Below are 24,686 nucleotides of genomic sequence, written 5' to 3'. Positions count from 1 at the left end.
GTGAGGCTAAACCCGAAAATGTTAGCCGTGGCTACTCCTCAATGGTGGGCCATTTCCTTCCCTTCCCTTCTATAGCTTCTGGCAACAGGCACCTGTTACTCTCCTAATCAGAAAAGCAATCAAGCTCTCTAAAAAGAGAGTAAATAAGGGCATATAAAGGGCAGCACAAGCTGACCAGACAGATGAGGGAAACAGAGACTTGTGCACAGCATCCTGTACTCAAGTGAGCAGCCCTGCTCTGAGCTGGCAGTGAGCAATCTGTGAGGATGGCTCAGCTGCCAGACATCCCATCCCATCTCAGGCCTCGAGGAGGCCACCAAATCCCTCTTACTTAAAGGGCAATAAAGCGGGAGCACCTGAGCACACGAGGACCTGGACATGGGAAAGTGGTTTCTGTGGAGGAGGTGGGCGGGGAAAGGAAACAGTTTGGAGAGAAAACTGGCCAGCAGCTAGTTAGGCTGTTAGCAGTTAGGTGGTGGCTCTCTCCTTCTAGGAAGAGGGGCCTCCACCACTGGCCAGCAACGCAGAGCCAGACCACTCATCACTCTAAATGCCCAAATTAGTCACTTGGCTGCGTATTCACAGCCAGGCACCAGATTTGCTTGGCAGCCCGGCCTGTCTAGCTGTGTTTGCTGCAAACGGAGTCCTGTGTGAGCCAGAGCAGGTACCACTTGTTTCCCACACTGTCCTCCCTTCACCAAGACATGCGTGCCCAGCCGTGAGCCTGAGACAGGGACCCTTGCCTAGCCTGCAGTATTAGCCCCTGAACTCCCAGTGCCCACTTACAAAAGCACTCACAGCCTACTGCCTACACACAGTGCCTAGACCCAAGAAAGAAACAACTAGGGAAGGAAGGAACTCTGGGCACTATATTGCTAGGAAGAAACCAAGGGAGCGCACTGCTACCACAGAGTATATGCAGAGACCTGGGCAAGGTCTTGGTTGGCTACTTATTAAAACCTCAAGTGATAGAAAAGTCTTTTGAGCCTCAGTTCCTTCATTTAAATAATGGAAAATAATCACACCTCAAGGGGATATTGTGGCAATTAATATGGTAAAGCACAGAACGTCTTTGATTCATGGTGCTGTTGTCATTAGCTGTATAAACCTTGGGTATGACACTTCACTCTCCTGACCTTTAACTTTTCCTCACCTATAAAAAGAACTGTTGTGAAGAGAGACCATGTACATAATAGGTGCTCAATAAATTACAGCCATCATTATTACTGCTGCAAGCTAGAGGCACAGCAAAGCAATTTAGGAAGTTTCCCCAAAAACCATGAAAGAAAACGAGAATTAGCTGATGACCCCAGAACTGCTTGGAAGGGGTTCCTGACCCAGTCACTATTTGGACTTCTCTAATCAAATCCTAAACCTGATTGTGTATAAGAGCAAAGAATGGTCACCTAAGGTGAAAGCATCTAAGTGCCCAAGGGAGAGGATGCTGGGAACACGACTGCCCTTGCTGCTGAGGGTAGACACTGGTGAGCCATCAATAGAGGGCAATGGGGTAGTATCTACCAAGTAATAAATCACTCTTCTGATCCAGTTACTCCCTTTCTAGCAATTTATCCTGCAGTTGCACCTGCACACAGGGGCCATACACTGCAGCACACTGTGGTAACAAAAGCCTGGCCACAACTCGAGGCCGCAGAGGACAGGTTCAGTGACTCTACTGCTCCTGTGGTGGATACTAGAGAGCTGAAGAAACGAGGAAGGAAACTATGTACTGACCGGGAAACAGCCCCAGAAGACACTGTGAAGTGAAAAGGTATACTGTATTGCATACAGATTTTATACTACCTTGAATTTTCAACCCTGTGAATATAAAATACCCATTGAACAAACAGAGCCTACACCTCTGTTGCTCACATGCTGTAGCTACAGCGACGGAGGCAGAGGTCTGCAGGATCTGGCAGAATGTGGCAAAGGAGGCTCTCCTCAGGGCTTTCGGTCTCAGGAAAGCACTTCCCCAGCTTAAGGCAAATAAGCAGACATTTATCAATCCAGGCCAAACTAACAAATGCGGAGACCAACCTGACAAAGTCTTCAGGAAGCAGGTCAGGATTAACACCCAGGGAGTCAAGCACATCATTTCGAATCTGGAGCAACAGCTCAGAATCTTCCCCAAAGGTATCGCAACTTGGGTCTCTTCCCTTATCCGTGCGGAACTTTAGGAGCACTGGGAAAGGAAAACGAAGGGAGGTTAAAAAGCAAGTCTTTTGTAATAAATGCTTATAGATGTTTAGAATTAAAAAAAAATTTCTTTCATTCTCTAGGAACTATACATTAATTAACGTGGGCCAAGCGAAAGGTAATACACTTTTCATTTATTCAACAAATACAGTCAGGAAGGCAATCAAATTATTACCAAATAACTACAATGACTGTGATAAGTGCCAGGATAGTAGACCAGAGGGTCTGATATCCACAGGGTGTGGCAGGTAAGGCTTCCCTGAGGAAGCCATGACTGACTGAAGTGTGTGTTTGGGAAGAAGGGGGAAAGCTTCCAGCAGAGGGAAAAGATCTGATTCTGACCCAGAAGAGGTCAGGAGCGGGAGGCATACAATTTAGGCATTAGTTCAAAGGGCTCCTTCAGCCAGAAAGGCCAGCCAAATGCTCAGACTCATCAGACAGGCAAGTCATTACAAACAAAACCTCCCTTAGTACAGCAATTAGGTCAATCTCCAGAAACAAGTGTTTAATTTTGGTTTTGAACCAGAGAAAGGCTGAGATGATGGCAGCAAAATCAGAGCTACTGTGAACAAGACCCTAACATGGTTTGAATTTTAACCCAATCAAAAACCAACTCCCTTCTACTACCACTACTCCTGTCCACAACGTTCACTGCGTGCCTGTTGGGTAGCATACTTGTTCCCCACGTGCTCCCCAAAGCAGGCATGCAGCCAGTCTCGAGGGCACTACTCCTCCCCCATCACACAAGTGGTGTGTATTAGCGGAGAGAGAGACACGTGGATCCCTGGGTGCTCTGGGATAGCACTTCATACCTGCAGGGGACTTTACAGTTTACAAAGAGCTTCCACTTAAGTTTCATCATTATTTCCTGACTAAAAAAGTGAACTTATTAAGCAAATTATACTATCAGTACAAGGGGCTCTTCCCTAAAAAACAAAGGTGATTGAAAACTCAGGTAATTAATTGCTGTGAGGCTCTAAAAATGCATTTGGGGGGAAAAAAATGCATTTGGAACCCACCCCAGATTAAGAAACGAGTCCTTCTTTCTACTTGTTTTCTTAAGGCTCACAGACAGTTTTGGTGATGAGCAGCCTGGATTGAGAACCACTCTCCAAGAAAGAGTACAAATTCATTCCCTCAACCAGCAAAACCGAGCAGTCACTGTGTGCCCCGCAGATCAAAGCACTGAAGGTACAAGGGTAGGTGAGCGAGTCTCGGTGTCTGCACATATGATGGTGATGGGGAGCAACAGGGAATTTAGGAGTCACAACAGAAGGCACCAAGCCTGAGAAAAGTTCATAAATGAGTTATATAGTATTCCAAGAAGATCCCAAACCACAGAGGCCCAGGTAAAAGAAGACACAGCCTGCTCTGGGGCTATGCCTTTCTCAGACCCAGTGTTTGTTTCTCTAGCAACTTTCAAGTGCCCAGTATACAGCTCTGCACATTAGAGGCTTAAAAAAAACAGGACACCTGTTTTGAACAGTTTGCCGTCTGGAAATATGACTCTCCTCTTTTTCAAGAACACAGCTCCTAGAACCCTGAATTGTACCTGACCACTTGGCAGCCAACTCAAGGCCAATGACCATTTGGATGCTGCTAAGCTGATCTGCCTTCACCTCAGCTTAGCTTCTACCTCTGCAGATGTGTTGCTGGAATTCCAATCTGGAGTAAATAAATGCAATCACAGAAGCATTTGGGGGCAGGGTAGAGAAGAAACTGCAGAAGAGGCAATTAATCCCTGTTTAGACCAAGCCTCGTTTCCAACAATGTCCTATGAAGACAAAGGAATCTGGAAATCTGCTAGTCCAGCCAAAGCAGAGGATACTCCAAGGGTGTTACTACATCGAATGTCGGTGCTACTCCTGTCAACTGCTCCTGACAGGACACAGAAGGCGTGTCAGTGCTGCCTGAGCAGATGACGGAGGCAATGCCAGGTGCAGTGGCTCATACTGCACAATCTGAGACCCAGTGGCCACCACGTGGACAGTGAGTGAGGCTGCTTAATTTCAGGCTGTCAGAGTGGTGGACAGCAGCAGGGGCCCCACATGGTGCTGCCTGTGAAATCTTCTAATTTCTATGTCACTGGGACAGAAGCATTAACTGTCACAAGGGATGAAGAAGAGAGGATCATTTTTGCAGCCCTCACCATAAAGCTTTTCATCTTTTGGTTAAATATAAGCTCTCAGAGAAAGCTCAAACCATCACCATAATAGCAAAACCAACAGTACCTACTATGTGCCAGAAATCATTCTAAACTTTCTTTCTTCTTTTTTTTAAAAAACATATTTTTATTGATTTCAAAGAGAGGGAGGGAGAGGAAGAAAGAGAGATAGAAACATCAATGATGAGTCATTGATTGGCTGCCTCCTGCATGCCCCTGACTGGGGATCAAGCCCACAACCTGGGCATGTGCCCTGACCAGGAATCGAACTTGATCTCCTGGATCCTAGGCCAATGCTCAACTGCTGAGCCATGCCCAGCCGGGCCATTCTAAACATTTTCATACAGTAACACTCATCCACAATAACCTGGTGAGGTAGGTCGCCCTATTACTCTCCCTACTTTATAGATGAAGAAACTGAAGTTCAGAGAGGTTAAGTGGCTTGTTCAATGTAACTGCCAATAAGTATTCAAGCAGAAATGCCAACTCTGGCACTCAGACTGTGTGCTTCTTAACCCTAATCGAATCCAGGAGAAATGGCAGGACCATCAGGAATGCAGCCCCAAGGATTCCAAGTGGTCTGGCTCTTTGCCCCCCACCTCAGGAGGACTCCCATTCAACCACATTTTTATGCATTTATCCAGATAGGTCCTGCCCTCTCTCAACTGGTCCATTAATTTGAAGTTAATTCAGTGGGTGAGAAGTAGAGGCAGAGGCCATACGAAACCCTGCCCATTAATCTTCAGAGAGTAAGACCAGTCTCATCTCAGAAAGAACTAAGATGGCACTAAGAGGAGGAGTGAAGGCAGCCAGCAGCTGGGTCCCGCTGTTTCTCTGGGCCCCTTGCCTGCTCCTGGTGCAGGCCGCCTGGATGAGGGCCGGCAGGCTGGCACCGTCCAGATACCTCGCTGACCACATCTGAAGTCCTCTCAGGGCCTCTGGGAAGGAGGCCAGTCAGAAGGCCACTTATTTGCAGCAAAGCAAACAGAAGCTGTATTTTTCACTTTGTCGAATGTCAGCACTCCAGTTAGCGGGGGTGGGAAGAAGCCCATGCTCTAGACAGGCAGCAGCCTCAGAACTGACCCCAGCCCCTGACAAGTTTTTGCTTATTAAATTCTCCTCTTTGTTCTGCTCTCCACCCCTTCCAAATAGCTAGACACACACACATCACTGTTGACTCTGCATTTCTGAAGAGCACCTCCCCACCAGCTTCCAGATTATAAAACTGTTCCATTAAGATCAAACATCTTCAGGAGTGGAGAGCTGCTCTGCCAAAGGATGACTCACTGAATCGTATCAAAACAGTGCACAAAATTAGTCCCAAACTTGATTAGCTTCATCTGAACCTTTTAATTAACTCAGGTTGCTGAGGGCCAGGGAAATGACATTTATTGCTACATAAGACAGGCTTGTGTCTCTGCTGAAGTTTGCCATGTAACAAAAAGGGCAAACTTTGGAGAAACCAAGCACCTTTTCATGTATTAGAAGAAAAACTATGCACATGCGAATAACTGCTACTTCTGCAAAAAGAAATTAACTCAAGTTCAAATTTAATCTGAATCAGAATAACAGATTACTGTTACTACAGGAACTTGGAAAGCAGTATTATTAATCACTGTATTTCTTTTGAAAAATATCTTATTGCATTTAAATAGTGCGACTATATTGAGCATAATCACTAAGGCCATTGGGGGAAAAATAAAGTCAATGTTGCAAATTAGCACCAACTCTATTACTGTCCCTCAAAACAGCTCAATTAAGGGAGGGAAAGCCAAATGTAAATCTCATTTGCCTGACGCCCAAAGCTTTCCGTGTCACACACCCCTGTCCCCCAATCTCTGGCTCACTCAGTAGAGCCATTCCCTCTGGGAACATCCTGGAAACCAGCTCTACTCCTGGGTTACATAAACTTCCAAGAAACTGAGAAGTAGTTATCCTCTTTCACAACTGCCTATCTTCTAAGGCAAAACAATAGGTCTGACATTCAGTCAACTGTTCATTCAATAAATATGTACTGAGAGCTGACTTTGTGCCAGGCCTGAGCTGGGCAGGGAAGAGCAAAATGCACACTCTGCTCCCACAGAGCATTTAGTGAGGGGGGCAAACCCAAACTACTTACAAAATAACAGAAGATGGGAACAGAAGAGGAGCTCTGAGAGTGTATGAGGGAGGAACAGGGCAGTCTCACTGAGGAGCCAGCTCCCTACCATGGGGCAGGACCACCTCCTCTTCGTGGACCCCCAGCCCGGAACACTGCTGCCCCATTCTTTCTCTCTCCCCAACGGCTCACAGGCTCCCTAAGGGCCCACTGCGCCTTCTCCCTGAGAAGCGCTTCCTGGAAACTGGCAGGCAGCAGACTGCAGAAGTGAGGAGCTCAGTTCTGGAGCCAGACTGCCTCAGCTGGATCCCCTATTTTTCCACTTACTGTCACCTTGGGCAAGTGACAATGTCCCTGAGCTTCCTCTATAAAATAAGAATCCTAAAAGCACTTACCGTGAGGGATTTAAGGGTTAAGTGAACTAATCCACGTAAAGCACCTAGGACAGCCTGTGTACGGTGTAAGGACTCAGTCAACGCCCTGCTCCAGGACTGTGGCTACTCTCTCCCAGTTTCCATAAACCCAGTTCACCGGCCCTGGAGCCGACATGCTTGTTCATGGTGAAATTCCTCGTTTAACCGAGTTACCACCACTAGCGCAGCTGTGAACTCTGGGATTACAGTGACTTGGAGACTGACAGACACTTTCGGCACCCACTCTCTCCTTTGATGGCTCTTAATCTCAGTTTGTGATCTTACACTCATCTGTGTAAACTCACTTGTACAAGGACTGGCTCGTCTTCCCCGCTAGATGTTCACTCTGTGGGGCAGAGACCGTTTCTTTTTGTTCACTTTTACTTACTACCTCACCTGGGTTTGCCCCTTTGGGGTTCCAAGAAAATATGTTTCGTGGGAAGCCTCAGTGTTTGGGGAAGGAAGGCGAACAGTCACAAATGAGAGGAGAGGGTATGCGACAAGTAACACAAGGTCCTCACAGATCCTAACCAGGCTCTTTTACTAATTGAATTGAACAGTTTTCAGGATACCCAGGATGGATCTGTTTCTTACCAAGCGTTTACAAACATGCTAGACATGGAACGTCCAGCAACAAATAAAAAAGATACACACTGCACTATGTCTGCCCTCAGGAGGGAAATGATAGAAATCCCGCTTTCAAGGCCATGCCTGAGGTCTAAAGGTGTAGAACAGCCAGCCTGTGGGCGTGAGCTCAAAGGAGGGACAGAGATGGGCTGGGGAAGCCAGGAGCACTTCGGGAAGCCACTGTGAGTCTGGCTCTCTCAGCCTCTTACCTTTTAAGGCATCTGGTCATCTACTCAGCTCAACTCCACAAAGCTGCCCCCTTAATTGGTTAGAGCATCATCCCGCCCACTGAAAGGTCGTGGGTTCGATTCCGGGTCAGGGCAAGGAAGAGAAGCAACCAATCGATGGTTCTTTCCTACATCAGTGTTTCTCTTTCCCTCTCTGTCTCTCTTCTCCTCCCCCCGTCTCTAAAATCAATGAGCATGTCCTCAGGTGAGGATTTTAAAAACATGCTAAAAGTATGTGTGTGCATGTATTCATTCACTCATTCATTTTTTCATCCACAAACATGTCCTGAGCACCTGCCCTCCACCCCACATCCTGTGCTGGGGACCTGGAAGTGACCCAGACAACACCAGGCCCTGCCCTTGAATGCAGAGGACACACTCATAAGCCCGTCTGTCCCCACAGCCACGGAGCACTGTGATCTTTCTCCAGAATATCACCTCCAGAGTGGCGCCCCTGAAGACTTCTTCTGAAATGCCCCTCTGGGCTCCAAGTCCTGGCCACCCTTCCACCTCTCCAATGCAACCCAGACTGTGACCTCATCACATCACATATCAGCTCAAAACAGAGAAAGCTGTTGCTGTTATTTACATCTCACTCTCTTCTGAAAGGAATTTGAGGCAGCCGAATGAAGTTGTTGATGGGGGGAAAGAGAGTACTTTTTCTCAGAAATGACCTGAAAACAAGATGACATTTTTTTGCCTACCAAATTAAAGACCAGGGTTACTCAACCTAAGCAAGAAGGCTGGGGCCGGTTCTGTCACCAAGCTGGTGGAAGTGTGAGTGCTCAGTAAACCACGTGAGAATGTGGTATTGAGGATCTTTATACAAGGTCATGCCCCTTAGCCAGTGATTGAATTATGTATAAATTGTCCCTGCCATGTTATTTATACCACAGAAAATGGTTACATATGATATACTGACAGAATGAATAATATTCAGCTATTAAAATTATGTTTAAGCAGTTTTTAGTCACGTTTTTTAAACATTTAGTTTTTAAAAACACACACAATATCCTACATTCAAAATGAGTTCTCCCATGTAAAAATAAAATAGAATAAGACAGATACAACTGTCTTTACATCTCCATTGTAAAGGTTCGGGAAACTGAGGCTTTGGAGAGGCTCAGGGTTACAATGGACTCAAAAGTCAAGGCACTAGTAACCTCTGTGTTATACTGTCTCCCTAGGACCAGAGACAAGATACAAAACATGCTTTTTTTTAAAAAAAAATAACTTCAAATGGATCTACCTCCCCACCCCAAAGCCCACCAGTCTGGAGTAATGCAAACCACCCACTACGACTCTGCAGCCAAATGTTCTATTTCTCCTCTGAAAAATGTCAAGTGATTCCTGAGCTTAACTCTCACCTTTAAAGTGGCACATTCTCACTAGTAAGAAAAGACTAATTTACAAAGGAAGGGGACAAAAAAATTCTAAAATGCAGAGATAAACTATGTAGAGGACAAGTACAGAGCTCCACAGACCCCCAGTGCACTGTCCCTCATCGACTGGCTTGGCTAACTGCACCCCCTCCTCACACAGCGAGTCTGACAGAGTCCTCTACATTCAGACCCATCCTGCCCGGTCACAAGAGCAGGGAGACAGGGTCTTTTCTCTAGCCCAGCACTTGAGTGGCACATGACCTTGACTCTGGGCATCTGCTGCTCTCTGCCAACCGCTCTCACCGAGGGAAGATGGCACAGGACATTCCCGTGACTGTTGTCTGACAGTCAGAGAAAAGATGTGAGGCTTTAAACAAGAATCGCAGCTGGGCTTGGGGCCCAAGAGTTGCTCAAACAGGCTAAAGCCGGGGGTGGGGGAGATGTGGGCCTGCAAAGAAAAAACAAGGCAGGTTGTAGACAATGTTGCCCATTATTGCAATGTGGTCTCGGTGGGCCTTTGTTTCCAATCTGCAAAAGTGGATTAAGAAAATGTCACAAGGCTCTTGTGAAGTTCAGATTCTGAAACTGGGCATAATGTTATTAATAGTGATGATAATAATTAAAGTGTGACAGAGAGCTCTAAGATAGGCAGTGTTCCGTGATGTTCAAACACTTTCTAGGTGTGGCCAACCTGGACAAATGACTTCACCTCTCCAAGACTCAATTTCTTCTTGTGAAAATGGAATGATCACAGTAAGATCTGTTCTCATGAGGGCGCTGTGAAGATTTAATGTGATCATGATGCATATAAAGTGCTTATCAACAATGATTAATGCACAACATGTGCTGGGCCTTCATCTAATCCCTGTGCCCTACGAGGGAGCCTAATCAGAGTGGGTTCTCTCACCAGTCTATCTGCTGAAGGCCGAAAAGCACTTGTGGGTCACCTCTACCCTCACCCTCTGCTTTCCTCTCTGCATGACAGTGCCTTCTTCCTTTCTGAATGACTGTGGTCTGCCTTTTCTCTACCACTGATAAGGCAGTGGCACCAAACAAAAAAACACACACAAAAACCACTTTTTTCTTTCTCCCTCCGTACAAATTATTTTTAAACATTTGTGGTCATGACAGCAGCAAATCAACAAGTGCTCAGCTGCTGCCCCATTATCAGAACCCATTTCCCTGTGGCTGTCTCCTCGGCAGTTCCTGTTGGTAGTTGTTGTGGGTAGTTTTTGTTGGTAGTTCTTATAATTTTTTTTAAAATATATCTTTATTGATTTCAGAGAGAGGAAGGGAGAGGGGGAGAGACAGAAACAATGATGAGAGAGTTGTCACTGATCAGCTGCCTCCTGCATGCCCCTGACTGGGGATCGAGCCCGCAACCCAGACATGTGCCCTGACCGGGAATCGAACAGCGATCTGAATCCTAGGTCAATACTCAACTGCTGAGCAACGCCAGGCTGGGCTTCTGGGTAATTCTTGTTAGTAGTTCTTGTGGATAGCTCTTTTTTTTTTTTAAACATATCTTTATTGATTTCAGAGAGACGAAGGGAGAGGGATAGAGAGATAGAAACATCAATGATGAGAGAGTCATTGATCGGCTGCCTCCTGCAGGCCTCCGACTGGGGATTGAACCCGCAACCCGGTCACGTGCCCTGACCGCCTGGGATCCAAGGTCGATGCTCAACCGCTGAGCCACGCCCAGTCGGGCTTGTGGATAGCTCTTGTTGGTAGTTCTTGAAGGTAGTTCTTTTGGATAGCTCTTGTTGGTAGTTCTTGTTGTCAGACACCAAACACCCCCTGGGGAGCCAGGCCCGAAACAGTGATGGCTGCTTGCTGCCTGATTTACAAAGGTTACAAGTTCTAAAATAAGAAGTTCCTATTGCAGAGGATTGATCACCAAATCAAGCTGAGATCTGGAGACAAAGTCAATTTAAAAAATCATAAGCCTGGCCGGGCGTGGCTCAGCAGTTGAGCGTCAACCCAGGATCCAGACGATTGGGGTTCGATTCCCGGTCAGGGCACATGCCCGGGTTGCTGGCTCGGTCCCCAGTTGGGGGCCTGCAGGAGGCAGCCGATCAATGTCTCTCTCATCATTGATGTTTCTATCTCTCTATCCCTCTCCTTTCCTATGAAGTCAATAAAGATATATTTTTTAAAAAAAGGAAAAAGAAAAAAATCATAAAAACCGGGAAGTTGGGAGTGCAGTGGGGACAGGGAGAATTGAGGAATGAGGAATTGAAGAAAAAGTTTCCTAAAGTCTATCTATAACAATTAAAAAATTACAAAGTGTTTGTCATTAGGAAACCTTGCAAAAGAACCCATGTGGTGATGAGGTATAAAATACTAGAAAGTTCTGGAAGAATATACAAGAAATGGCAGTTTCCTCTGAGGTATCTGAATATTTTATTAAGATGTCTTATCTTTACAACTTAGAAAAGAAAATATTTTAAACAAAAATAAAATTAAAAAAAAAAGAAAAGGAGAAAACAGAGTTATTTCTAAGGCTCTCCTATACATGACCATGGGGGTAGAGGACTGTCAGTATCTCCGTTTCTATGAGAAAACAGAAGCGACGAAGTGAAGGGACTTGCTCAAGGCTTGGAAGTATATGGCAGAACTGGGACCTAAACTTCTTTCTTCCAAATCCAAATCTGGAGACCCTAAGGCTTTGGTGACTGAGAAGGCTCTATTGGCAGGACGAAGAAGACATGAACTCTAAACTCATTTGGCTAGATTTATGAACCAATAAGAACAATCTGTCACCTTAGAAAAGAGACTGACTCCCCCATGGAGGGCTCTAGGCCGGATGATGCCAACTCCTAATAGAGATAGGAGCTGCTGGTTAGCAACAGGCCCTGGATTTCTGGACACAGGAAGTTAAAGGAGAGTGGAAGTGCTCCCCAATCGTCTGGATGGTTTAGGCATAGTCCTGTAGCCAAGTCTGGGGTTTAGAGGTACTTCCTGTCTTGTGTGCGACACAGTGGGAAATGCCAAAGGCCAACTATGCAAATTAGCACCATCTAGATGGCTTTACATGGGCCTCAAATAAATTAGTAAAGTCACAAGTTAAGAACTGGCAAGATTCTTCCAACTTGGGACAGGTGATCACAGCAATCAATCAACCCACATCTACCAAGCCCCTGCTCTGTGTCAGGCCTGTGCTGGACAGTCAAGAGATGAGGGAGCTGTGGTTGTCTAGATGGCAGGATGGGATTACAGAGGAAAGAAACCCAACTGAGATAAGTGAGTTAGGTTATGGAGGTAACATTAGAGCTGAACAGTGAAGATATGAGGGAAGGGCCAAAGCAGGTATTCCAAGCAGAAGGAATAGAAATGTATATAGGAATGAGAGGGTGACAGCACAGGGTGACAGATGTCTGGGGGGACAAAAAGGATTTTGACATGAGTGTAGGGTTCAAGCAGGGCAGAAGAGAACGGGGGGAGAAAAAGAGGTGAGCTGCCTCAAGATCTGGGATGTCAGTCCAGGAAGTCTAAATTGTATCCTGAAGGCAAGAAGAGAATTGTGGAAGGGTTTTAGTTTTTCAATAGGTTAGTCTGGGTTCGCCTGATGACTCAAATTCCAACCCAATGGCATGGGGAGCCTTTCATCCTTTTCCACCGCCCACCTTTACAAAAACTCCCTTCTGGCACTAAAAACAAAAAACCCTGATTCGCACTATCCACAACATACAGGGTCAGGCAAAAGGAGGTTCACAGTTGTTCAGATGGAAAGTACTACAGTAATTAATAACTAATAATACAAGAATAAACTCTTGTGTTCTGTATATCCTTAAGTGTAAACCAACTTTAAAAAATATATATATATATATTTTATTTTGGAGAGAAAGAGGAAGGGAGAGGAATAGAGAGATAGAAACATCGATGTGAGAGGGTCATTGATTAGCTGCCTGTGAACCTACTTTTGCACCACCTTGTATTTACCTATTTATTTGCTCAGTTCTAGAATACATAAGTAGTTTCAGAATTGCTAATCCCGTATCACTGTGAAAAACTAACCTACTTACCAGAGTTCAATGTTTATAGTTTTTTCTTTAGTCTGAGAGTATATAGTCAAAATACTGTATTCAAGGCTACATGAGTCAGTTCCTTTTTTTTCCTGCCTCAGTGTAGTAATGTCCCCATTTGAAACACAGTACTTAATAGACTTAAAAATATAAATACAAATAGTAAAATCAGCCCTGGCCAGGTAGCACAGTTGGTTAGAGTGTCATCCCAACATACCAACGTTGCAGGTTTGATCCCCAGGTGGGGCACATAGAAGAATCAACCAATGAGTGCATAAATAAGTGGATTGACAAATCAATGCTTCTCTCTCTCAAATTAATAAAAAAGAAAAAAAAAAAAGTAAATCAGGGCTTTGATGCAGGTTCACATTCTCCTGTGGCAATGGTCTCCCTCTAACTGGCTGACCCTTCAGAAACCTGGGGCTTTAGAGAAATGCAGTGATACCAGCCACCCCTGGTTATTCGGACTCAGTCAGTCTGAGCTAGAATCAGGGAATCTGTATTTTTTAAATGTTCCCAGAGAACCACTGGCTGTAAGATAAAAAGCCTAAAAAAATGCAGGGCCCTGATGATCTCCTCTGGCCAGTTCCCACTCAGCTCGTCTTGCGGGCACATGGTCTCTGCACTGCTGCCCACCTGCACGTCCTGCTCCTCTGCCTGCAAATCTCACCTCCCTTCACCACCAGCAAATACCTAGCCTTTAAAATCCAGCTCAGATGTCTCCTCCTCTGTGAAGACTTTCCAACTCCCCAAACATGGCCAGACCTGAGTTCCCTGAGCTCCTGTAAGTTTGCTTTTGATTATTATTAAATAATTCACACACTGAAAACAGAACAGCACAACATGACAACTTTTCCAATGCCCTCTGTTACAGCTCTCCTGCAAAGAGCAGAATTATCTGTTTGTCTTTTCCACTGGCAACAAGACTTATTCTTCCTCCTCTGATGATTCCCAGGCACGGGGTCTGGCACACAGCAGGTGCTCAAAAAATGTTTGGTCTAAGATTATTTGCAGCTTTAACTCTGTGGCTCAAAGATGGCCCAAATCCTTTTCCATGAGTCACCAGAACCGAGACTGAGAAGGATTCTGTGCTAAGCAATTCTCATCTTGAGATGAAGTCCATTTCTTCCTGCTCTGGACTAAACCTGCCTGTTATTGTTCATGCTGGTTAGTGAATGCTGTTTCCATACCAGACCTGATATTTTTAGCACTCCTGTTATGATAAACTCACACTAACCTCAAAAAGAACAAATCAAAGTCAACTTTTTGCCACAGGAAACCAGCTCATACTTAATGTTTTGCAACATGCCATGGGAGAGTAATAAAAAGATGAGACCTTTTGCTCACAGATGGTGAGGCCAATGCTCAAGATAGTGGAAAAATGCAGCAGGAAGCGTTCAGTCTGGCCACTATCTTATTAAGTAAACTGGAAAAACACTCAGCACCCAAACAAGGCAAACACACACACATGGACGATGAGGCAGCTGCTTCCTCAGAGGCTGAATTGTGAATGGGGCAGTAAGAATCTTCCATGTGTGAGGGGCAGACCAGGGCCAGGACAGCACTGGAATCAAATACCTGCTGGGTGCCCAGGGAAGCAGACAGGTGAGAGGATCCTGCGGGAACACCAGTGGGCAGGTTGCTCTCCCTCTAGAGTAGAGGAAATGACCAAGGAGCCAATAGCCAGTCACTCATGCCTATTATGTCCTCCAGTGGTGAAACAAAGTCAGGTTCTCTGTAAGGTATTCTCAAGTGTGCACCAGAGCCAAACACCCTGTTCTCACTAGGAATTCATAAGGCACCATCAGGTGGATCAGTCAAATTCCTAGAAGAGGATTGGGAACAAATTCCAAGGACTGGGAAAAACTGAAAACAACTTACGTGACTTTCAAGATGAGACTGGTCGCAGAACGTGTCTGTACACTTAAAATGGGTAAACTTTCTGGTATAAATCATTCCTCAATAAAGTTGTTATAAGCATAGAAATAAAAATACAGGAAAACAAGACACATGATTTCACTAATTGGAATAAGAAGAGATTTCAGAGACAGGCTTAGTTCCCCCATTTCTATAGGTGAGGATATAAAATCCTAGAGAGGCAAACTGACTTATCTGCCCAAGGCACAAAGATAGGTGATGGCAAGTGTATTTGGCAGGATGCAACTTCATCTGTGGAAGCTGCTATGCTCTCCTGCATAAATCCAATAAGGTCAAATTATAGGAGAATCTCAGTTATATGAATGGCTGAGTAGAAAACTGAAAGAAATATTTCTCTGAATATAAGAATAAGACGATACGCCCCCGGAGAGTCAACCTAATGCTTACAAGCTGAAGGCTCTAAGCTGCTGGCTAACCAGGGAACGAGACCACAAGAGCACGTCCCTCTCTAATTCCAGTACCTAAGTCCAGCAAGCAGTCGAGGGAGTTAAACAAGTAGGTGCCAACAGAGAAACTCCCAGAAAGCACACCAGGCCCTGTGCTCACTGCATCTGGAACACTCCTTATAGTTCCAGCTGTGGCACCTATGAAAGACATAGCAGAGCTCAGAAAAACCAAGAGGGGGAGGGGAAAAAACCCACATCAGGAATGTGCGCATGACAACTCTCAAGAAAGTTTAGGATTTGTCATTTGCTGCAAAGAGAAAGGCCGGGGAAAGGCTGGATATCCAAAACACCCAGAAAGAACACTGGGTGTAATGTAAAGGACCCACACCCGGGGGGGGGGGACTCAAGAGACTTGGGTTTTAGACCTAAGGCCACCACTAATAGTTGCATGATCATGAGGCCTTCTAGGCCTCATTCTTGTCCTAAAAAGAGAGTTAGCCTAATTAGAATTGAGAAGTCGGTTCATTTTATATGCCAAGTCAGAGAGCAACTGCAGACAGTGCTGTTTAAAGGATTTTGAGACTATGGGAAAGAGGCCCATTGGTTCACACGTGCTAGCCAGTGATAAGGGCAGTCATTTCAACAACAACAACAAAAAAATCATCAAGAAACCAGAGCTCAATGATGGGCCTCGTCTCCACTCACTCAGATGTGTGGCCACTGGGAACTAACCAATGAGGAGCTTGACTCAAGGCGAACATCAAAAAACCATCTGGACTCTCCAGCCACATTTGCTGAAATAAAAACCCAAGGCACTCAAGGCTGGCCGGGAAGCCTTGAGAACTTACCTTGAAGGAGAAAGTAATCGGAAGTTGTGCGCTTCAGGGCAGCCTTTGCTTTGTCACTGCTCCAGTCCACTTCCAGTGCTTCTTTAACGGAGCAGAAGACCACCTTCTGTTGAAAAAAGGCAAAACTGCTTAGGGATAAACCATGTCAGTTTTAAATCACAAGGTGGTAGCTCATCACCATCTAGAGTAATGTCATTACTTAAGGCTTCCTATTTATTAAAAGAGGCTGAGGCCCACTCAAATCCAACAAACGTTTATTGAGCACTAACTGTGTGCTTCTCCGGGCACTGGGACACAACAATGAATAATGTACTCCCTGCACCAAAGGAAGACAGAGCAAAACTAATGTCCTAATACCATTCTGGCTCTTTAACTGGCTGTATTTACGCTGCAGAAATACTTGCAGAAGCGAAGAAGAATAGGTATCTAAAGACATTCAATAAAACTGTTTTTTTTGTAATAGTAAACAAAAATTTATAGATGTTTCTCAGGAGAGGAATGGTTTGCTGTTGCTGATGGATGACAATACCATCAAGTAACAGCAAGAGAATAAGAGGGATGAAACAAAAGCTCCAAGCGATAGAAATAAAAATGGCATCTGCAAAAGCCTATGGCAGGAGGGAGCATGGCTAAAACCTATTAAACTAAATCCACTGAGAAGGTCTAACAACACTCTAGAAGCAATGAGCACACACAGAACACCCAGATCTTGGTTTCTAATCACCATTCTAGTGTTTCTAAGAGAAACATTTCTCCTTGGATTGATTTCTCCAGGTTGATTTCAAACCTGGAGCAGGGAGAATATGAGAAGACTCTGGAACATCTTATTGTGCCTGAAACAACGAAGTGCTCAAAAAATGATGGGGACAAGAAACAGAAAACAGGGGCCAGCTTAAAGGAGTGCCCACTGGTCAAATCTGGAACAACTTGAGGGTAAAAAGAAATAATAGATTACAACGCTTTAAAAAGACTAGAATCCATTAGTCCATAGGCCTAAAATTAATCAAGTTTAATGAGGAAAGGGATATTTATATATTTTCAAAGTACCTCTCTATAAAATATGTGCTAGTCACACAGGGAAAAGAGATATTGTATTCAAAGAAGTCTGGCAGACATAGTCATACTCAAACGATGAAAGTGAGCATTAGCAGTAAAGGCATATGGAAACCACGCACCAGACCACAGGACGTCATGAGAAGCATCCATTCCATATTTTTGCGAAAATGTATACCTGGAATCTAATCATGAAGGAACATCAGATGAACCCAAATTAAGGGGCATTTTACAGAATGGCTGGCTTGTAATCTTCAAAAGTGTCATGAAAATCTAGATGCATGCATGATCCTGAACCAGACCCTTTTGCCAAAGGGACATGATTGGAACAACTGGCAACACTTGAATGGGGTCTGAGGATTAGACAGCAATGATGTAACTGGGTGAGTTTCTGGATTTTGATGGCTGGTTTGTGGTTATGAAGGATGCATTGTTTGAGAAAATACTGCCTGAAATACCTGGGAGTGATGGTTGAGCCTTAAGAATTTCAATCTCATAGTCCAGTTAAGACTAGTATCAAGCCCGCTTACACCTTTTAAAGCTTCCTGAGGCAGGGACCACAGTGAAAGGCACAGCACTGAATAAGACTAGATTTTCTATAAATGCCGTGAGCTGCTTCTCGTTTGCCAAAAATCCCAACAGTAAATATAAAAGATGAATTATCCACATGGTCTATCAGCCATCAAGTTATGGGGTTCTGCTGGGCCATTTAGAAGTGTGGGAAACTGCAGTGACCTTGCCAATGCCACAGAAGACTGGTTTGATTAAGTTACAGCAAGGCAATGTAAACCACACTCTCCACAGAAGATGTAAGTCTGGGGAATGCTTCTGAAAACACAATGAATAAAAAAAGCAAAACACAATATATGTGATATGTATATCAGGTCATTATATGCCTTGTATGTATTCATATATGTTAATTAGTACTCCAACTTTATGATGTATATTTGCATAGAAAGAATACTGAAAGGAACGTTATAGTTATTACTGGGGAGCAGGATTCACATTTGCTCAACTTGTTCTGTGTTTTCCAAACCTGGGATTGTGAGTAAATTTTACTTTTTAAATCAAGCCGAATATCTATAAGAAGTGATATAGTTCCAGATATAAAGTTGAATGTAAACCAGAATCGAAACAATTTTCAAAATGACAGATTTCTAGGTCTAATTTCACACCTACTCTTGGGAGACTGTAGTTTTCAAAAGCACTCTAACAAATGATAACCACAACCTGAGACAGTTTTCACAGTTAGCACATGTTCCTGTCATGTACTGCTGACTTTGGAACGTAAATGGACAAAACTACTAGGGAGTAATTTAGCAGGCAGGGTCTGGTGAAGCTGAAGATGCACACATCCCAATTTTCATCCTAAGAATCTATCCTGGAGAAATCACACAGCTGCCCAAGGAGATTAGCTACACACACAAAACACTGATTACAGCCGCCCAATTTGTAACAGCAAAAACTTACATACCTAAATGTCCATCAACAGCAGAATAAATAGTGATGTATTCACACAACAAATACTCTACAGCCAAAAAAAAACACTGTCCTGCAGAAAACTTGCTGCGAAGGTGAAGGATGAAACGTCCTCTATTATTGCGATACAAATGCCAGCAGCCACAGGTAGTTACCGAGCATGTGAAATGTGGTTAGAGAGGCTGCAGAAGCAAATTTTTTATTTTATTTAACTAATTTCAATAGTCACATGTGGCTAGTGGCTACCAACATGGACAGCAAAGCCTGGGAACTACAGAGATATAACACTGCTCTTTAAAAGCACGGGGTGGCACTCACAGAATATGAAACCAATTTTTAAGAAGTTAAAAAGTATACCAAACAATTCTATATTGCTGGGAAATACATACATATGTAGTTAGAAGAAATGCATGGGAGAACCACAACTGAGGATAGTGGTTACTTACGTTGGGGAGGGACAGCCAGGGATGAGCTTTATTGCTCTAAGTTGGGTGGTGGGTACAAGGTTAGCTATATCCCTCTTAATTTATACCTACAACATCACATAATAAGTTTTATTCCATTGGTTATATTTATAAACACATGATAAAACACCATGCCAAGTAGGGCTATATTCCCCCCTTTCAGGTACCTTACTAAGTCCACACAAATGTACCAGCAGCCCAGGGGAAAAGAAATGTCTTGGTTTTTAAGTTGAATAGTGTTTTACTGTTATGTCCCAAAACTTGCATTGATGTGGCATGATTTTTGTGTATCAAATATCACACACACACTGGATTGTGCTGTAACGCTGGGAAGAACCCCTTCCCTCATCCCCAGAGCCCAGAAACTTTTCCCTTGTGAGTCAGGGCACAGCCAGCACCCACCCCACACTCTACAACCATCAGACCTAGAAAACCTGCTATCTGCATTGCACCAAACTCTCTGCAGTTTACATCTTACATTTCCCTGCCACTCCTCCCCCAAACCAAGTGATTCTGACAATTAGCAGCATTTGGGCCTGAAGGCTCTTATCTAGGCAACTCAATGACTTACTACTAAATATTTCTGTTCCCTGTCCTGTTTGGAATTCTGTTCTCAGCTTAGCTCAAATACCTAAACTATAAGAACTAATACACAAGGTTAATCTATTTAGTTGATCACAAAAAAAGTTAATTCTTTTTTAAAATGAGAATAATCTGCTCTAAAGCTATCATATTACGCTGCAGGAACAGCCACAACTACACTACACAAACATTTCCTGAATGTGACTGTGCCAGGCACTGCCCAGGAATACAGCAGTGGACATAACTGCCTGTATGGAGCTTAAACTCTAATGGAAGAGACACCGAAAAGTGATTTGAAGAGCAACCAGCTTTACAAATCAAGATGCCACATAAAAGAGGAGGAACAAAACTAGTCAGTCATCAGGAGTGTTTCTTTAAGGATGGCGGTGAGAGGAGGATGACTGAGCTGTCAACAAACTGCTCAGGAAAAGGGAATCGAAATAATGAATCACTACTCCACTGTGGAATTTCACAACTAATTCAGGAGGAGTATTAACAGTGCCCAAATTAGTCACCTACTATTTTCAGAAGCAGAGGTAAAATTAAATCTGTATTTCTTAGCACGTCATGAACAAATCCTACTTTATGTTAGATTTTAAAGTGCTAATAGGGCGAGTAACCACCAGCAGGCATCTACTCATGTCTGGCAGTCCCTAACAATAAAGAAACATGAGCAGCAAACAGGAGCGTGATAATGGCCTTTTCTCCCAAAGGTTCTTCCGGAATGATCCTCATGTTCACATACTGTATCTCACCACCCTCATAAACTCCAAATTACCCTAGAAGCTCCCAGGGGAATCACCTTGTAAGTCATAGGGTGAGCCAGTACCCTGAGCCTCTGTCTATGCCCTCCCACCTGCTGCTGCTTACAGAGTTCAGTGACCTTGGCAGGTCAGTCACTTAACTTCTCTTAGTTTCAGCATCAGCTGTAAACAGGGACAACAGGACTGGATTGATTCCCTGCACCCAACACACACTGCCTTGCACAGTAGGCATCCTGCAACTCAAAGATACAGAAGGAGCTGGCTATTTCAGAGTGAGGAAAGCCAGAGCCTCTGCCCTACATCTGTGCTTTGTTGATCCTGCTTCCTAGGACCGGTCCTGGTTTCAGTGTCTGGCAAACTGTCCTTCACATGCCAACTCTACCCTTTTCTGGGAAACTTTTCTGAACACTTCCTCACCAAAGCCATTACTTTCTCCTTTATCCACTGTGCAATTAGTGTCTGCATTAGTGTCTACATCAGGTTTGTGCCCAAGACCAGCTTCTGATGAAATCTGTTGCATGACTTTTCCTGGGCACCAAAGGAAGCAAACTACTGAGCACCTACCTCTGGGCTATGCACCTCCCTACTGCTGTATTTATCATGATGGCGCATGTGCTAGAAAGGCCCAGTGTCTTCCTAGACGGTGTGAAAACCACAACCTCTGTTTTCCCTCTTTGTTTTTGAACGTTTCTAATTTAGGAGCACAATGCGTACCTTGAAGCAAAAGTGGCTTTACAACATTTGGACCCTAACCAGAAACCTTTCACAGGAAACAGGAAGTGGCTGCTTCCCCACCCCCATCCTGCACTCGGAGCATAACCCGACTAGTTATTCCGTACAATTTAGGCAAAAGGGCAAAATCGGAATCAAGGAATTTCTGAGTTGGGAGAAAACTTCCACAACATGAAAGTCTTTGCCAAACTGGAGAAAATTTGTTATTACAAGGTGGCAGGGTCCTTCCACAGTGCTCCTGGTGAGGCCGCACAAAGGCAAGGTCTGGAATCCCGGGGATTGTCATCAGGAATGCACTGAATGCCTCTCAACCTTAAGGGCTCGGGGTTGGAATCCAAGCCTGAATTGTACAAGAGAAACAGCTGACTAACAATGTCAGCTGGGGCATATTTTGATACCTTCAACTTCGGCCCCATGTAGGAAGGGGCTGCACAAAGAGCTCTGAGACTGAAGGGCCCTAGGAATGGTACGCAAAGGCCGCCGAGTGCCTGCCCGAGTGCCTGCCCGGGCTGCCCACATTCTCCTCATAGCTAGATAAAGTGGCTCCCAAAAGAGGTTTCCAGATCCGCCCCAGTGGGCACTATCAGAAATGACTCCCGGGAAACTTCCAGCTGTGAAGGGCTAACAAAGCTAGGCACTCTCTATTTGAATGTGAAAGACCCGCCTCAATCCAAGAAGCCCTTAAGCCATAAAACCCTTCACACCAAGGCCAAGTGTCACACTTGTAAGAGGGTGTGATTTATAAATTGACAGCATCCACAAAGCTGCTTTTGTACTCCTTCGTTAGTTAACAATTTATCTCCCCCCACCAAACTCTCGCAGCTATTCAGATAAGGCTTGACTGGGCCTCAAAAGGAAAGAAAAAAAAAGAAAGGACCCAAGTTTTGGCCAAAACACCAATGTTCACTCTGGATAATTATGGTCCTCTGAAGAGACACTAAAATTAGGGCTTAATAATTCCTCTGTATCACACTCACAGCATCAAACTCTTCCAGTACAAACATAAAGAGCAAGAAAGAGAAAATCTCCAGCGCAGCCTTGCTGGAAACTTGCAGAGTTCCACTTCTGTGGTTTCTGCAGTCTCTTTTGTGGTTTCTGCGCTCTTAGAATCCCCCCTTTAGAGCAATTTTAACTCGATGCTCTGACCAGCTGTTTTTCTCTCTCAACATTTAAATCTACAAAGAAAAGGGTAAATATGGGCTTGGTCATATCTTTCCTCTCAGTTCCACAAAACCAATTCTGACCACTTCACCTTGTTTTCCCCATTGTCAGATTCCTTCTCAGATTCACCATCAACCAGAAACCATCGTCTCTGATTCCCTTCCCACTCCTCTTTCTAGAAAATGAATTTAAATTACTGCACTAATTCCAAGAAGAATCTTAAGTATACATTAAAAAATATATACCTGATAACATTTGTCAACCTTGAGGCCTTTGTTCTTGAAAGACTTGGTGAAAACAAAACAAAACTTTAAAGAAATAAAACAAAAACAATTCAAGTTTAAACTGTCTCCCACCCATTTAGGACCTTACTAAATTGTCTATTAATCTCATTTTTTTAAAAACAAAAGTAATGGCCCAGCCGGACGTGGCTCAGCGGTTGAGCATCAACCTGGGATCCAGAAGATCGTGGTTCGATTCTGAGTCAGGGCACATGCCAGGGTTGCGGCCTCGATCCCCAGTCAGGGGCGTGCAGGAGGCAACCAATCAGTGATAACTCTCTCATCATTGATGTTTCAACTCTCTCTCTCCCCCTCTCCCTTCCTCTCTCTGAAATCAATAAAGATATATTGAAAAAAACAAAACAAAACAAAACAACACAAAAACAATGCCCTTTGCCCCTGGTAGCTCAGTTGGTTACAGAGTTGTCCAGATATGCCAAGGTTGCGGGTTTGATCCTCAGGGCACATACAAGAATCCACCAATGAATGCATAAAAAAGTGGAACAATAAATTCATGTTTCTCTCTCTCTAAAGTCAATTAAAAAAAATTAAGCAATGGCCTTTGCTCAAAAAGTCTTTCTGATACATTCCATACACCAGGGGTGAGATCAATGGCCCACAGACTAAGTCTGTCTTGCAAACATGTTCTCTTTAGACTCTGTTGTTGATGAGAACAGCATTCGGGTGAGTAAGTTACCAGTATTAAAAAGTCTGGGACAGGGCATACAAAAAAAAATTTTTTTTTAAATCTACATTTCTGATTGTCTTAAATCACATCTGTTATCCTAGGTCCACACATTCCCTCAGAGCTCAGCTGGCTGGCACTAAGCAGCAGCTGGCCCCCTTTAAGTAGAACAAGCACTGGCCCAGTCTGTCCAGACCCTCCCTTCAAGCCCACCATACTGGCTTCCCTTGTACACCATTATAATTGCCTGTCCCCATAAGGCCCAGGTTCCTGACCCCTCCTCCTCCCCAGTATACATACCTTTTTGACCATAGTTGTTTCAGACGAATCCAGTCTTGCTCTCTTGGTATCAGGTCCATCTTCTACTCCTTGGCTAACTTTGGCAACTTTGGTTTTCTCCCTAGAGGGTGACAAGGGAGGGAATCCAGGTCTACCCTAGGAATCATGCCATTAGAACTGGGTTCAAATTCCAGTGTGGCCACCGATTATCTGACAAGGCAGTCACCTACTATTTGGGAATAACAACTGCTAACAGAAGATTCTTGTAAGAGAAATAACATACATTGCTTAGCACACTGCCTAGTAAGCTCTCAATAAAATTTGTGAACGTGCCACTTGAATCATGAATTAGTCTAATTGAATTCCTCCCCTCTGTCATGGGGAGCTCACATTAAAATAATCTGGATGTTCCTCTATGACTTCTTTATCCATTTATAATGTGTACAAAGGACTAGATTCTCTAAGGCCATAAAACGTTGGAGTTATGAGAGATCTTGAACATGTTTGTCCTTCCCCCGTGGTCAGTTTTACAGGCAAGAAACCTGCAGACCAGAAATTTCAGTGACTTGCCTGAGAAGGTGAACTAGAGAGAACAGTTCTTGACTCTTGGTAGGAAGCTTCACCTGCCACCCAACAGGGTCTCATGGGGGGGGGAGGGCAGTGGTCTGAAAAAGCCAACTCATGTAGTTTTACAATATTGGTATCATCTTTCATCTAGAAGCTACAAGTTCAAAACACTGCAGGTCCCATCATGTGAGAATCACCATGGTCTGCAACCGCAATGTTCAAATGAGAAGAAGGGCTGCTGGCTGCACCAGAACTGTCTTTGGACTGTGGAGCTTTTTATTTCCAAGCTAGACTTTGGCCAACTGTGCCTCCAGAGTTGCCCATCTAACTAT

The 24,686-nt window shown here is 44.3% G+C and overlaps 1 protein-coding gene across 1 annotated transcript in view; it reads right to left on the bottom strand.

Annotated features, from left to right (window-relative positions):
• Window positions 1-24,686, bottom strand: part of SAE1 (SUMO1 activating enzyme subunit 1) — a 45,514-nt gene that overhangs the window by 8,205 nt on the left and 12,623 nt on the right. The window contains exons 5-7 of the mRNA XM_016216730.2: window positions 23,809-23,908; window positions 16,308-16,413; window positions 2,038-2,182 (exon numbers count right to left, since the gene is read on the bottom strand). Coding sequence (XP_016072216.1) covers window positions 2,038-2,182; window positions 16,308-16,413; window positions 23,809-23,908 — 351 coding nt within the window. The remainder of the gene's footprint in view (window positions 1-2,037; window positions 2,183-16,307; window positions 16,414-23,808; window positions 23,909-24,686) is intronic.

The sequence above is a fragment of the Miniopterus natalensis genome, chromosome 18 (assembly GCF_054644295.1).
Source record: "Miniopterus natalensis isolate mMinNat1 chromosome 18, mMinNat1.hap1, whole genome shotgun sequence".
In the NCBI taxonomy this organism is placed as follows: domain Eukaryota; kingdom Metazoa; phylum Chordata; class Mammalia; order Chiroptera; family Miniopteridae; genus Miniopterus; species Miniopterus natalensis.
The sequence above is the reverse complement of the archived record's forward strand: the minus strand, read 5'-3'. Positions and strand labels throughout refer to the sequence as shown.